This window comes from Oreochromis aureus, linkage group 20, assembly GCF_013358895.1.
Source record: "Oreochromis aureus strain Israel breed Guangdong linkage group 20, ZZ_aureus, whole genome shotgun sequence".
NCBI classification, from domain to species: Eukaryota; Metazoa; Chordata; class Actinopteri; order Cichliformes; family Cichlidae; genus Oreochromis; species Oreochromis aureus.
Genome location: NC_052961.1, coordinates 28,255,929 through 28,270,958, shown reverse-complemented (window position 1 = coordinate 28,270,958; position 15,030 = coordinate 28,255,929). Strand labels below are relative to the sequence as shown.

The following is a 15,030-nucleotide window of genomic DNA, read 5'->3' as shown; positions in this document are numbered from 1 at the left end:
TGATTTCTCAGCACAAGACCTCAGTGGCTTTCCATTCAACAATGTCCCTGAAATTTGAGCTTTTGCTGCAAAGGAGAACTGGTTAAGGTCTGTAACATCTAGTGCTGCCTGAAGAGTTCGTTCACTGACTTCTGCCAGCAGGTGCCATGGCTGACTCTCACTTGTCTGGCACCTTAGGGAGCTATAATGGCAGCTCCACCAGCACCAGCGCCTGGAACATCACCGGCAGCGGCCCTTGGTTGTTAGCTTTTATGCTGACCATCATCATCCTCATGACCGTCTGTGGCAACATGTTGCTCATTGCGTTGGTGTTTGCCCATCGCTCTCTGCGCTGCACCTCAAACTGCTTCCTGGTGTCTCTGTTCTTCTCCGACCTAATGGTGGCATTGGTGGTCATGCCCCCAGCTATGCTCAACGTTCTGTGCGGGGCCTGGGTGCTGTGGCCTGCATTTTGCCCAGTTTGGCTTTGCTTTGATGTGATGTGCTGCAGCGCGTCCATCCTGAACCTGTGTGTGATCAGCCTGGACCGGTACCTCTTCATCATCTCGCCCCTGCGCTACAAGCAGAGGATGACCCCACCTCGGGCGTTAATCCTTGTAGGGGCTGCTTGGGGGCTGGCAGCGTTGGCTTCCTTCCTGCCCATTCAGATGAAATGGCACAGCTTGGGCCACAGGAGCGGACACTCATCTGTTCTTGGGGTCAGCACTGGCAACATCAGCTCCTACTCTGACAAACTGTACCCAGAATCCTACTTTCAGCTGTCACCTTCAGGTGGCCTTTCCTTCCAGTGTCGTCTGCGTGTGACCCTGCCCTTTGCTCTGGTGGCATCTGTGCTCACCTTCTTTCTGCCCTCCAGTGCCATTTGTTTCACCTACTGCCGGATCCTTCTGGTGGCACGCAGGCAGGCGAAGAGGGTGGCGGCGCTGAGCCACCCGCCTCACCCGCACCCTTCTCTCGGGGAACCCTCCCGGCCTCCTTCGCCGGGCATTGCAGCAGGGCAAGCTCAGCAGGACGGAGATGACTGCAGCCATTTGGAGCCTCCTGTGTCACAAAACATGCCGGTAAGAAAAAGAGACACCAAACAGTTAAATGTAACAGAGCGAAGGCTGTCAGTGTATTACTGCTGACCAAATAATAACAAAAAGCACAGAAAAGGATGAATGAGAGGAGGCACTGAAAAAGTTGGTTTTCTGAGTGGAAAAGCTGCTTTTTCCTTGACATTTTTTCACACAGTGCTCTTCATGCGTGTGTCTAATGCTATTTCCTTAAAGCCATACTACCGAAATTCATTACCAGGTTTGACATCCTGTAGCTATTAGAAATATGAATAACTACGTTTCAGATTATTATTATGGGACTCCTAAAGTTAATTGGTAAGCCTAAAGCCTTAGCAATGAATCTATTGACATGAAACTCTCGGCATAGTAAGGACATTGTGGTGATGTTAAAGGCTGTTGCTAAGACATGGAAAGTGTCCTTGAATGTGAACATTTAAAGAGCAGGATTCAAATCAATGGAAGGAATGCGGCTCAAACATGTCCTTGTTTTATTCAATTTTTACTGGCTATGTCTTTCATGAAATAAAAACTGTGAAAAAGAAGAGAGGAAGTACACAGTGTTAAAAATAATTCTGCAGACAGTAAATGAACTGAAAACAAGTTTGCTCTTTAGCGACTCAGGTGAAAGGAGCAAGGCATCAAGCCTGGTGTAGGCAAGCAAGGTGTAAATGCACAGAAGTAACGTTGGCGATTAAAGTACAGACTGTGTGTCAGATATGCTGCAAGGATCACAGCCACATAGTCTGTCTCATTTTCCTGCAGTAAAACCACGGACATACAAATGACCCACCCAAACACTCAGTTCTGCATCAATTTAAATTTCCCCTTTTAATCCCACTGAACAGCTTTAAATTCAGCATCTTCACTGTATCCTCCATATCGTGTATCAGCTTGTTCCAGCTCTTCAATGCAAACTTATGAGGAGCTCGATGATATTTAGCTACACAGCATCAGTTCCTAATGACTGAAATGACAGTACAGTATACAGTATTCTTAAGATAAAGTGAATAAATATGTTTGTTTTTGATTTGACAAAAAGGAAGAACTCAAGCAAAACCACTAATCAAACAAATACAATGGTGTGCAAAAGTCTTGAGCCAGCACTCATTTCTTTATAATTTGCTTCCAAGGAGCCAGACTTTCTTTAGGCTTTCTGAAGGACTTTCAAAGTTTTTCTTTGACATTGCTTCCTTTTTCACTCATTCTCAGTCCATTTTTTATGCCTTACTATTTTTAGGAATGTAATTTTGCAACCAGTAGCAACATATGTAATGGAGTGATGAGTCCAGAGAAAGCTGGAGGCTCTGTCATGGTTTGGTGCTGCATTTTATCCAGTGGTTTTGGATACTTTGTCAACACTGATGGAATAATGAACATAGAAAAGTGCTGTCAGATTTTCTTTCACAATGCAATAGCATCAGCATGACAATGATCCCAAACACACTACCAGTGCAGTAAAAGCATGCCTGGATAGAAAAACACACAATGGAACACTGCCATCATGGGTTGGCCTGACCAGAGCCCGGACCTCAACATTACTGCAGCAGTGTGGGATGATCTAGAGAGAGAAAGGACATCTAAAGTAGAACTTTGATTGTCCTTCAAGAAGCCTGGAGAAAACTTGGCTTAGAAAGTTCAGCTGTGTTGAAGAATACAGATGGTCATACCAAATACTGACTTTCAAACTAATCAGAATTTTGCCTTTTATATTATTTTCATGCATGTTTGCACTTTTCAATAAATTGGCGCACACATTGACGTTTTTTTAAGAAAAAATATTTTTAAATATGAGACGTGGCTCAAGACTTTTGGACAAACCGCAAAGGGAGTCCAAATGGATTTGAATAACTAATGCCAAAGAGGATTTACATGATATCAGTGCTTGTTGAGATTAAGGCTCTCTATTATACCCACCTGTCCACAGCCGTCAGTGAACAGCGAGCGTCGCCTGGCTCACAGGCAGGGTCGGAGGGCACTCAAGGCCAGTCTGACTCTGGGAGTCCTCTTGGGACTCTTCTTCAGTGCTTGGCTGCCTTTCTTCATCACCAACATGGCTGAGGTCAGTAGGAGTACCGGAGGAAAAAAAATACAGCTGCTACATAAGCATATGTAAAGGAATTATTAAATGTTTTGTGATCAGATGAGCTAGAAAAGAAAAATAAATTCATTCAATCCACGTTGGCTTCACATATATGCAACATCCCTCAGCATCTTAGTCTTTATTAAGACTCAGTGCATCTATCTCAGTGATTCAGAGGTACTCTCACAAATTTATAAACATGGTGGGCACGAAAAGAGTGTGAAATACATGAAAAAAAGAAGAAAAAAAGAGAGAAAAAAACACTTGGATACTGATCTATTTTTGTGTTGGCCAGCCTTGGCGTCACAGCCTTGCCAGGCGATCTAACGAGGAAATAGATTGGCATTTCAGCTTTGTGTGGCTGACTCATTCCTAAAGCCTCGAAAACAACCTACCAAAGTACCATTTATAATTGGTACTCTTTTCAAAGTGATTTCGATCTGATTAGACTGAATGAATATACACACTTATTACTCAGCAAACAAACAAGGAGGACCCCGAAAAACCTCGCCGAGAGTAAACGAATGTCAGAAAACAGCTTAATCTAAATTGGTAATGACACTTGTCCTGTTTTTTTCAAGCTTTCAGTGATCCAGTCATTTTGATTTCCCATCTGTGCCCTCTCACTTCTCCCCTGCATAACACAGAGCACAGAGACTTGACTGTGCCTGCGCTCTCCTTTCTTTTTCGCACTCAATGTGGTGTGTGAAACGAACCCCCCCGTTTCTGTCCCATTCCCACCGCCTCCCTGCCTCATCTTGATAGTATTGGAAGCTCTCCTCTAACAGCTGTCCCCTTCTTCACTGTCGCTCTCCAAACCCACTGGTTATTTTCAAGATCAGTTTTCTTAACAGTAGACAGAAAAAAAAAACGATGCATCTATGTACCGACTTCTCAGAATAAATAAATCATACATACAGGGCTGCACACATATAGAGTGTTTTTAGGGTAAAATGCAAGACATTGGGTGGATTTTAAAAATGTCAGTTAAATGAATTAATTACATCTATTGAAAAAATTATATGCAATACACCTGTGTATGTGTGCGTATGTATTATTAATTTACTTTATGTTTATTTTCTATGTAAATGTAATTTTAATTCATTTTATTTCATAATAAACAAATAAATGGGGGCTTTAAATTAGGTCAATAAAAATATACAACTTGGCAAAAAAATGTGCTTGTGTAATAAACATTCAATAGATGTTATAATGTAATAAATCTAATACACAAGCATGTTCTTTCATTCACTGCCCGTTGTTTATAGTCTTCTACTTCCTTGGCTTTGTGTTACATTGTAATGTTTGTTGATGCATTATCATCTTTGCAAATGTCTGTGCACACATCTGTGCATGATATGAAAACACATTAAGATTACCTTTACTTTAAGAGATCAGTTTTTTCCTAATGTTTTACTAATTCTTTCTTATATTTAGGTACAATCTGGCAGCACTGGTGCATTTAACAAATAAATCAATCTTTTATGAGTACAATTTTGCACTAGTTCCAGCATGTGGCAGTGCATATCTAATAGTTGTTATTCATTTTCTCCATTTATGTTTTGTTTGTTTTTGTATTGAACTTTTTCTCTTACATTAAGTTGTTAAACCCTAACGCCTGGATTGCCTTGTCACCATCCTCATCCAGGCAGTGTGTGAGTGCGTCCCCCTTGCGCTCTTTGACGCCATAACCTGGCTGGGCTACTGCAACAGTACGATCAACCCCATCATCTACCCGCTGTTCATGAGAGACTTCAAGCGAGCTCTGGGGAAGCTGTTGCCTTGCTGTTCTTCGCGGTCGCCCCGAAGACCCTCACCGGCGCTCTCGCTCTCTCTGCGTAACTCGGGAGAGCCCAACATTGCCAGCAACCCACCCTCACCTCTGGCTTCTGACCCCACGCACCCGCCCGCCACCGCCACTGATGCCGTCAATCTGCTGGATGCCGAGCACGCTGGGCTTGAGTTGCCTCTCCTTCTCCCCAACCAGGTTGACACTCTGGACTGAATAGTACTTACAGATAGCTTATAGGTTATATCAGGGTTTACAGTGGGAAAGCGCTGACAGCTGGTAACAATCTAACTTATTCACTGTGAGGCTTGGGCTGAAGAGACATTGAAAAAGAATCTATTTATTTTATGCTCACATTCTCTAAGGTCTACTCACTCTCTCAGCCAGTGTCAGGGTCAAAAATATTTCCAATTGTCAGTGCCAGTGGAGAATGCAATTCTATAGTAAGCTGTGAATCACTACTGTGAGAGTCTTATAGAAGAGAACAAGAAAAAAGCCTCGGAAAGAAGACATATTTGTGGAATCGCTGCAATCTATATGGAATGATTCTATCTATAATATCCAGAAACCAAGCCGACAGAAATCTACTTCAACCAGAAACACACAAAACATCACTGGTTTTTAATGCCCAAAGCACATTTGTAAAATAAATTATGACCATATTTACATTTTTATAAAAAAAAGTTATCTACAATAACCAAAATTATCATTCAATCAATACATCTAAACCCGTGTTTAAGCAGTCAAACAAAACAGTTCATTCAGGGGATTTTCACTGGAAGCTGTCGATTCTCGTGCAGTCTCTGGCATTTCACTTTGTTGAGAATGGAATGAATATTTTCTCCAATAACAACAAAAAAAATCCAAACAAACAAACTTGAGAAGAGTTTACAAGGAAGCAGCCGGTCCAGTAACATGCTCTTTACAAGTTTGGCCGCCTTCACTTGTGCGAGTTCTCTGTAGTCCAGTGTGTGTCATCCCAGCTCCATGATATGTGTTCATTATCCTGCTCGTCCTTGTCTACACCGTCACACCGGGCATTCAGATCAGTGGCCGTCGTGTTATTAGGAGCCTTCTCGTCTGAAATACGAGGTGAATTGTTCTGCGGTGACATTTTGCTGTCTGATTCTGTATCGTTTAATGAGTCCAGCAAATCTGAAATATCAGGGATATCCCAACCGTCAGCAGTCTCCTCCGTCTCTGCCAACTCTTTCGCATCTCTGCTTTGTTGCGTCTCAGGCTTTTGTGTCTTGGCCGCTTGTCGCTCATTGGTGGTTTCGTCAGCGATGCCCACCGTCCCCTTTGCGACTGTTACAGATTGAGGAATTGCAAAAGAGGCTCCCGGCACTTCTTTAGTGGGAACTCCTACTGCTACTAAGATGGTGTCCATCTGACGCATGTAGTCCAAGTGACCTTTAACCTAAGAGGCAGGAATACAGCGTTATTATCCATGATTAAAACCTCATTCATATACTACATATTTTTTGTTCTTTTAAAGAAACATTTAGGCACAAATGTGTTATTTTGTACGATTCATTTATCCTGTTCTCCTCATTACATGACCGGGTATGTGCTGTATGGTGCTTCAGACATGTCAGGTACCTTTTTACTGCTGTGGTTTAAACCTTTACTCGAGTAACATGTGAAACCTCTAATGCTTTACTCAGCTGAACAGAGCTACTACAGATGATGAGTAGTCGCGTTGACTTGAATGTTAGTAGAAAGGCATTGCTGTGATGTGAAACAGACCAGCGGGGGCCTTGTTTTTCATAGATTTCAGCTATATTTAAACAAAACAACTCTTTCTGTTAATGTGCTAATAAAACAGTATTTAATATTACTGCCTCACTTACAGAAACCTAAATCTTATTGGAAAACCTTCAGTTTTTGTATTAAGTATTAAATAAATGTTTCTTCCAAAAATAAGATGTAAAGTTGCAGTGATCCATCGTCTCGAATACCTGTGTGTAACAGTTTTGCTCTGTTTATTCCTTTAATCCCTTCTCCTAAAAGACCCATTTTAACTTATTATTTTGGTTTCAGACCCCATAGCTCAGTCATACATAGTGCACAGTGGTTCTCGGGTTTCTTTTTCACTAATGTAAGCTCTTTATTTATTGTTTTCAGCCAAGTACTAACTGACAAGCCACAGTGGTTAACTCCACATGATCTGGATTTGGCAGACTTTTTAACACCAGGTGCTTTTCCTGATGCAACCCCAACAGGATTTGTGTCTCTCCCGGGATTAGACTGGAGATCTTTTGCTTGTTAGTCAGTTGTGTAAACCACGACACCATGAGCTTTTAAATCTAGTAAGAAATATGTTTTTTTTAATTGCAGTGATAAAATGAGGCACAGTGTTTCTCTTACTTTCCTCAGATCAGTTGTTACAGAGAAAAAGCCTCACACACTGATCGCTGCTTTCTTTGTGTTTGCAGAAACACTGCTGCCATGTTTTTAACAAAAATCCTGATTCGTGATGTCGCTGGATACTGAAGCTGAGAGCTTACAACAGTTACTGAGTCCGGTTATTTTAGAAATGATCTATTACTGATGCATATTTTTATATTGACAATGAAGAAACCTTACCCTCTGCTGTACTCCAAAGTACCCTTAATGGTACTAGTACTCCAATGTGGGTAACAGCAGAAGACAGTTAGCGACTAGCCTGGGTGTACAGCAGGTTTAACAGGCTGAAAACTCTTGACTCTAACCCTGAACTCTGAGTTCATTATATCTGAGAGGGGAAACTTTTCAATTAAATCTGACCGTGTTCACCCTGATCAACAATGGACCTCAGCGAGCAAGAGTCACCATGGCAACTGGTAAATAAAAAGCAGAGCCTCCATTTTAATCCAGTAGGGCCAGAAATACAATTGTATGCCAGTGCAGACCAGGACATTTATTTAAAATTTAAAAAAAGCATGTCATCCTGTAAGCCATCGTTTATCAGACTTGAAATTATGACGTTTTAAACATAATCATTCAGCTGTTACTCTGATAACAGCAGCTCAAGATGGAAATCAAAAAGATACGACAGAGTCAGACCCAGGAATAATCAATTTGGCGATTAGTAATGGAAGAGATGTCTACATTTGATGTGAATGTTTAGATGTTGTTTTTAAATTTAAAGACTACATTTACTGAAGTCTGATCTATTGATCAGTATCCTGTGTGTGTCTGAAGCTTCACACCCCAGGAGCAGACATGGAGTTTAATTTAGCCTTCTTTCAGGAGCAGGAAACCCAGAGTTTCCAGTGAACCTGTTTTCCTGAACAGTCCCCAGGTGATCACTGCGGTGTATTTGCTTTGCGCTTAAACATCCAGATGGTTCCCTCAGGACTCAAAGGAGACGACACTCACGCTCACTCTGTATCTGCTTGATGTGTAAATAGCAAGTGTTTTGTTTAACAACTTTACAGGGTGAAAATATGTCAGTGTTGTGTTTGATGTGACAAAGGTTATATAAGCTGTGGATTAGGGCTGTGCAAAAGCAAATCTGGAAACGCACAGCTACCTGATGTGATGGTTATGTGGTATGAAATCAAAAGTCAATGTTCCTTTTGAAATGTCATACATGAATATGGAAGAGTAGCTACAGATCTTTTGTCTGAATTTCTTCCCATGTAGGAATGAGCTACTTCATTTCCCTCTCATGAATTATTCAGGTGCTGCTTGTATTATTTCAAAAACACAAATTGACCCCCTAACAGACCGAATTTGAAACGATGCACTGCATGTGGTTTTTCTTACTTAGTTCTTAGTTCCTTCACCTTCAGCCGTGCTTTAATTTACTGAGGTGAACTTCATCAGATTTCAAACATAGGCTCTGACTCACCACAGAGGAAAGATCCACATTGATTATGCGCTGATCCTGGATGTTGATTGGGTGCAGGCCAGCAACAGACAGCTGTGCAGCTGAACTTCGGTACAAGAACCCCAGGAGCCAGTCCCCTCTGATAGGTATGTAGATCAGAGAGTCCTTTATTTATGCAGTCATTGAAAAATACAGCTTGCTGCTGTGACAGTTGTTTGCAAACTTGCATGAGGAAAATAAATGGACTCAGCTCACCTACTGGCTAAATAATAACTGCAACAAAATCATAAAGCATCTGCAAGCACTTACTGTTAAAAAGAAAAGTTTCATTTCTGGATTTTTAATTCAGGAAAGAGCTCTTCTTTACCTGGAGTATCCATTTACTATTTTTCCAGCTACTACTTTAGCCATTCTCTCCCAGGCCTTCTCAGAGCCATCTACTGGGGCCCCCAGGAGGACCACATCCTCCACTACTCCTTCACTACCTGAGGATTCAAAAACAACACAAATGAATTTTTAGAGTCTGAAAAATGCGGGATACAAAGTAGAAACGTATCCATCATCATCATCTAATTGTCTTGCACCTTGGTCACTGGCGAGCTCCTGCAGGCAGTAGTAGATAACTCGAGCTCCGAGACTGAAACCGATGAGGCTGACGGGCCGCTTCCCCTTCAAACACATGAAAGGAACGGTGAGTAGCTTTAATTTTCCTGCTGTTTAGTGAACACAGGCATATTCATGGTAAAGAAAACTATTTAGAGAAGCAAATTAAAAAAAGAAGCAATGAATGGAGCGAAGAACAGAATCATCCTGGTTAATGTAATCCGGTGAACAGTGTACACAGGCAGCACAGGTGAAGCGCACACATGCTGCTGCATGCCATACAGCCTTCTTTCTTTTGGCGCTTTGAAATTCTACTGCATCGAGCAGATGAAAGGTGAGAAGTGATAAGATTGTATTAACAAAGATACCAAATAATAGGCTACCTGCTGTCGGCTTCTCAAAACCTGTGCCAGGTGTTTCCCCACCTCGGCGGAACGGTTCAGACAAACACACCAGGGGTTGTCGATGACGCTGGCAGCTGCCAGCAAAGAGGCAGGCCACGTCAACGCCGTCACAATGCCTGAGAGAGTAAGATGGGAATGTTTAAAAAGCAGTCGAAACTGTTAAGGATGACTACTGGTTCCAAAGGTTACTCACATCCCATCAGCTCACATCAGATAACACCAACAAATCAGGACTAAGAGCTTCCTGCACAGCGGTCCTACCTGACAGCACAGTGTACTTTAGGGCTTCCTGAGCCACCATGCTGACCAGCCCATCCAAGAGAGACGTCATGGCTGAGCCCAGATCCCTGAGGAAGCGTGACTCCCACACTAGGCAGTACTGTTCCCCACACTCGCCCAAACTGCCCCACGGGGCCTGGAACGAACCTGGAACACAGCAGTCGTGTTTATTGTAGGTGATCGACTAAACTGCACTTGTATTTGAAGTGTTTTTTTAATTTGTTCTTTTATTTTCGTTAGCTGTTTTTTACGTGTAGGTGGTTCACAAATCCCTTTGGGGTTGCGTCAGGGAGGGCATGCGGTGTAAAAAAAAAAATCAGCCAAATAAAACATGTGGACCTCCCCGCTGTGGCGACCCCTTGTGAATAAGGGAGCAACCGAAAGTAGCGTTTTATGTGTAGGTGGTTCTAAATTGAGTAAAAGAGCGTACGTATTAGTGATGGAACGGAGCTGCAGGAATACAGCTGCATTGTTTTATGTAAAAGCACATCATAAGTGGCTTGTTTGTATAATCTCTGCTGGAGTAGATTCAGAACATTATGTGCAGAACTTTACTAGGGTTGACCACATCCGTTTGCTTATCAGCAAAAAGATCGTAGCGAATGTTAATCTGTTTCTTTACCCCTCTGTGCATTTGGCCCTGGCACTGATTCTACTAAATTTATGCAGCGCTCTGAAAACAAACTATGCAGGATTAACTGTTCAAAGGTCAAACCACAGTCAAATTACAGTATTTGCTTCAGTTATGGAACAAACTTTGTGTACATTGTGTATCACGTATAAAGGTTAACACAAAAAAATGCATTAAGTTATGTTCATATTTACAGATTTAAAATTTTATGAAAAAAGCTTACAGCGAGCCTATGGAACAAGACTAATGGTCAGCCTTGAGGTGAATCTGGCAAACTGTCACTGTATGACTCAGGAGTGGACAGCAGTGCTCTACTAACACTGTGTAAAGTGGGGATAGGGTCCTGCTGACATCAACTGATGACACAGTCGGGCAATAAAAGGGATACTTTGAGGATCCCCTCAATCCCACTGTCACGTCTTCCATAGAGGAAGCAGACTTTGAAGATGACAAACTCATCAATGGGTCATTGAGCTAAACAAGTCCTTGATGTATAAGGATGTATGAGATCCACCCTAAGTTCATTAAAGCTCTGGATTTTGTGGGACTGTCTTGGTTGACTGGGCTATAAAATGTTGCACTGAGATTTGGTACGGCGCTTCTGGACTGGAACACTATGGTGGTGAGCACAGAGACTGTACTCCAATCACAATCCAGGGCAGACCCATGCATTTTGCCCTATGACAGCTAGGACAGGGTTCACCCCGACCACCTCCAGGAGCCCAAACTGGGTGAACGGTTAACTAACTGGATGGATGCATGGATAGATTTTCCAACTGCCTACACCTAATTGCTGGAAACTGGAGGCGGTTGTGGCGAGACAGCAGAAGCAATACTTACTGTATTTACCACTACAGAGCCAGCCTGTCACTGCGATGGTCACATGAAGATGCTTCCCAGAATTCAATGGCAGGAATTCAAATTCTTCTATCGCCCCAACACACTTATTCATCTTATAGCCTGGAGAGAAAATGGATTAATCCTTTAAAATGTGATACAATTCTGTTGCCTCTTAGAAAACTTTAAAAAAGCAGGTCTTATCGAATTACGTTCAAATTCTGATAACTAATAATTAGTGTCAGCACAGTCATCAGTGCTCTTACCAGTCAGTCCAGCCCCTGCTGCTCCGAACAGAGAGGCCATAATTGCAATGCCAGTGACCGAGCCCAGAGCAGCAGCACCTCCGGCCCCCAGCACAGCACCTGCTCCTGCTGCCACCAGAGGGGCTGCCAGCCCACCTGTCACACCTGGCAAAGGCACAAAAATAAAAAATCAGTCAGTACAGAATACAAAAGCTAGTCAAAGCCACTATCCGTCAGCTCGAGAATTCGGAATAATTTCTCTTTTGTTTTTGTTGATTTAATTATCAGCTGATTATCAGTTAAAGATTTAGGAGACTTTGAAAATCTGAAGCAAGAATAATCACCGATCACTGTTCCTCCACCCACAGTGGCAAGTCCAATCAGGAGGTAACGCCGTAGCTTTCGCCCTCTTTCTTTCTTCCGCCGCCGTGAGGACTCCTCTCTAATTGAAAAGGACAGATCATCCTTATGTGGTGAAACATCTACTTGCTGTAAAAAAAATAATGTCACATGACTCTCTTCTGGCCCATTTAAGTTGACATCTTGAACACAATTAGCTGATTGTTTATCTTCATGCTGTCAATCTGACTACAAATGTGACTGCCATGCGCAGGCGTTGTGTGATTTTTAACAGTCTGGCACACATGACAGTTGGCCAAAAGAGCAAAGCAAAAGCATTTTATCATGAAGTATCTTAAATGAACTAACATTACATAGGTTTATAACAGAATGAAATGCCTTTTCATTTGTACTCTAAATGGTGAACTCAGACACGTAAATGCATCATTCATCCTTTCATCCCACCATCCAAGCCATAACCTACTTGCTCTCCTCTCCTCCTTCCCTCAGCCTCTCTCCTAGTGTTTCTTCAAACTGCTCCAGCTCCTGTGGAGAGACTCGCAGCAGACAGCTGATGTGACGAATGAGAACCCTTGCCCTGGCATCATACTCACCTGAGTACCAAAAAATGTTAAAATTGTTAAAATTGAATTTACAACAACTGTTAAAAATTTTCATCTGGCTTTTTCTTGATGACAACAGGCCTTTTAATATATATATATATATATATATATATATATATATATATATGTATACATACATACATATATATATATATATATATATATATATATACACGTATGTATAATGATGTTTTTTTTTAACTTGGAGTGATTAGCCTTAAAGTATGAAAAACCCTGGTTTATTCTTAAATGCCTCTTACCATCTTTGACAGAAAAAGACACCAGATCCTGTAACAGAAAACCAGAGCTGGTTAGGGATAAGAGGGTTTGCAAAGATAAATACAATGCAATATATTTTCAGCTTTCAAAAACAAGCAAAAAGATTCATTGCTGTCCACTGTTGTGACCCCAGTATCACCAAACTACAAGGAGATTTGTAGTTCAGGGTCATTTATCCTCTGTAAGAGTGACAAACACCTGCGTGATGGGGGTGGTCCCTGCCGCCAGGAGAGGTTCGCCCTGCAGGGTGGAGAGGAAGGTGTCAGAGCCCTCGAAGCCTAAACCTGACAGGAAGGCTCCCATAACTGGCATCACCGACTCATCCAGATCCAACCAGCGGACTAAGGCCTGTAGGTACTGCTCCCTAAATACGCTGAAAAATAGAAGAAGCAGGCGCTACTCAGCACAAGGCCAACACTGATATTGCCATGAGGGAATTTCATGGCTCATCCTTTCATGGTTACCTATTTTCAGATCCAGGAAACAACTGGCCCAAGGAGACACCACAAAGAGCAGCATAAGCAAACCGGCTCTGTTCAGAAAACTGTCTGCCGATTATTCTCTCAGGGCTTTGGTCACATGGGCGATCTCGTGTTGTTCCTGCTCCCCCTGGGTTTGAGATGATATGGTCAAAGTTTAATGATTAACTATAATGCAAGAACTGAATTTAGTCAGATTCAACAAGTAGCCAAATACACGTGTCACACTAGGAATCACTAAACTTGCAGTAATGTATTCATACATGTGGGTCAAGTGACAAGCTGTAATAATGCCATAATAATGTAGACGTTAGTTTATTATAAATGCTGTATGGTGCATTTACCTACATGCCGAATTTACCACAAGACCTCAGTAGTTTAAATGTGGGCTAATGTCACCTTTTACGGGATAACTTTAATGACATAAGAAAAAATCAGTCGTAGACTGTCCGAGTTTTGAATGCAGTTTGTTCTAAGAGCCATGCTGAACTAGGTTACATGTCTAACTTTGTGCCTCTCACTAGGCTCTCTGATGAACTGACCCGAATTCAGCGTACTGAGGCTATTAAAATGTGATCCACTTATTTATTTTTTCAACACTTTAATCTCGCTTTTACCTCATATAATATTTATGTAACTTAAACCAATACATTTTAGCAACACTAAACTTTAGGTGCTAAACAGCTGGCTGTTAGTGGCTGCTTCTCCGGTCAAGTAGCTAACGGTTCACTGGGAACTTTTGGGAACATTACCACTCCTATTACTTACTAACAATTACTACTATGAATATAGCAAACTCATTTCATGCGGTACCTGGTGCAATGTTGGCTTCCGTACTGCTCTGTTTTTCCTCCATGATTATTGATATCACAACTCCGCAGACTGAACTTTTGTTGCATTGACGTGTCTGACGTGAAATGCACAAGACAAACGCGGTCTATAATGTGGTCAACTTACTTGGTAAAACGTACAGTATATGCCGTTATAACAATCAAATAATAGAATCGCTTCTAAAATTCAATTTTCTGTATTACTATAAAAACTGTTTTTGAGTCGCACCCGTGGCTAAAGTCCAACTTTAACATGTACGACGGTAAGTGAAGGTATCATTTGTTTTTCAACTTTTAAGTGACGTAACTTCCATGTACGCTGAGGAAGGTCCGTGGTATGTTCCCCTGTTGTATTCGTTTGGAAGTGATTTTCGAGACACTGATTAAATATAATTAAATTAAAGGGAAAAAAGTTTGGATCAGGACTGAGCAGTTAAGTGCGCTCGTTTTACCAAAACTCCTGCTCCATACAAGCAGAGGAGAAATACCGATAAAGCCCTGCTTGTGACACACTGGTGTTATATCATTCTAACCAGTAGGTGTGAGTGTAGCATTTATTTTCCAACAAAAACTTTTTCTGGTTCATAAGGAAGTTATAATTTAAGGGGTTTTTGTAACTTCAAAACAGGGAAGGTACGTACTACAAGAAAAAGCTTTTGTGTTTCTGTTCATGGAGTGAAACTGTGGAACAGTTTGAATATGGAATTAAAGCAATGTCCAAACATAAAACAGCTCAA

General features: G+C 41.7%; 2 protein-coding genes across 2 annotated transcripts; one reads left to right on the top strand and one right to left on the bottom strand.

Moving 5' to 3' along the window:
* The first annotated feature begins 146 nt into the window (after positions 1-146).
* htr6 (5-hydroxytryptamine (serotonin) receptor 6) lies at positions 147-5,143 on the top strand. Its single transcript, XM_031736129.1, has 4 exons — positions 147-676; positions 761-1,061; positions 2,983-3,117; positions 4,787-5,143. Exons 1-4 carry the CDS (start codon positions 147-149, stop codon positions 5,141-5,143), a joined length of 1,323 nt encoding a protein of 440 aa, XP_031591989.1.
* A 384-nt stretch (positions 5,144-5,527) lies between these two features.
* tmco4 (transmembrane and coiled-coil domains 4) lies at positions 5,528-14,572 on the bottom strand. Its single transcript, XM_031736148.2, has 14 exons — positions 14,277-14,572; positions 13,449-13,593; positions 13,183-13,357; positions 12,966-12,993; positions 12,567-12,696; positions 12,088-12,185; positions 11,765-11,908; positions 11,502-11,621; positions 10,013-10,177; positions 9,731-9,867; positions 9,329-9,413; positions 9,112-9,229; positions 8,766-8,883; positions 5,528-6,347 (listed from the first exon to the last, which is right to left on the bottom strand). Exons 1-14 carry the CDS (start codon positions 14,317-14,319, stop codon positions 5,868-5,870), a joined length of 1,986 nt encoding a protein of 661 aa, XP_031592008.1. The 5' UTR covers positions 14,320-14,572; the 3' UTR covers positions 5,528-5,867.
* Between the last annotated feature and the right edge of the window lie 458 nt (positions 14,573-15,030).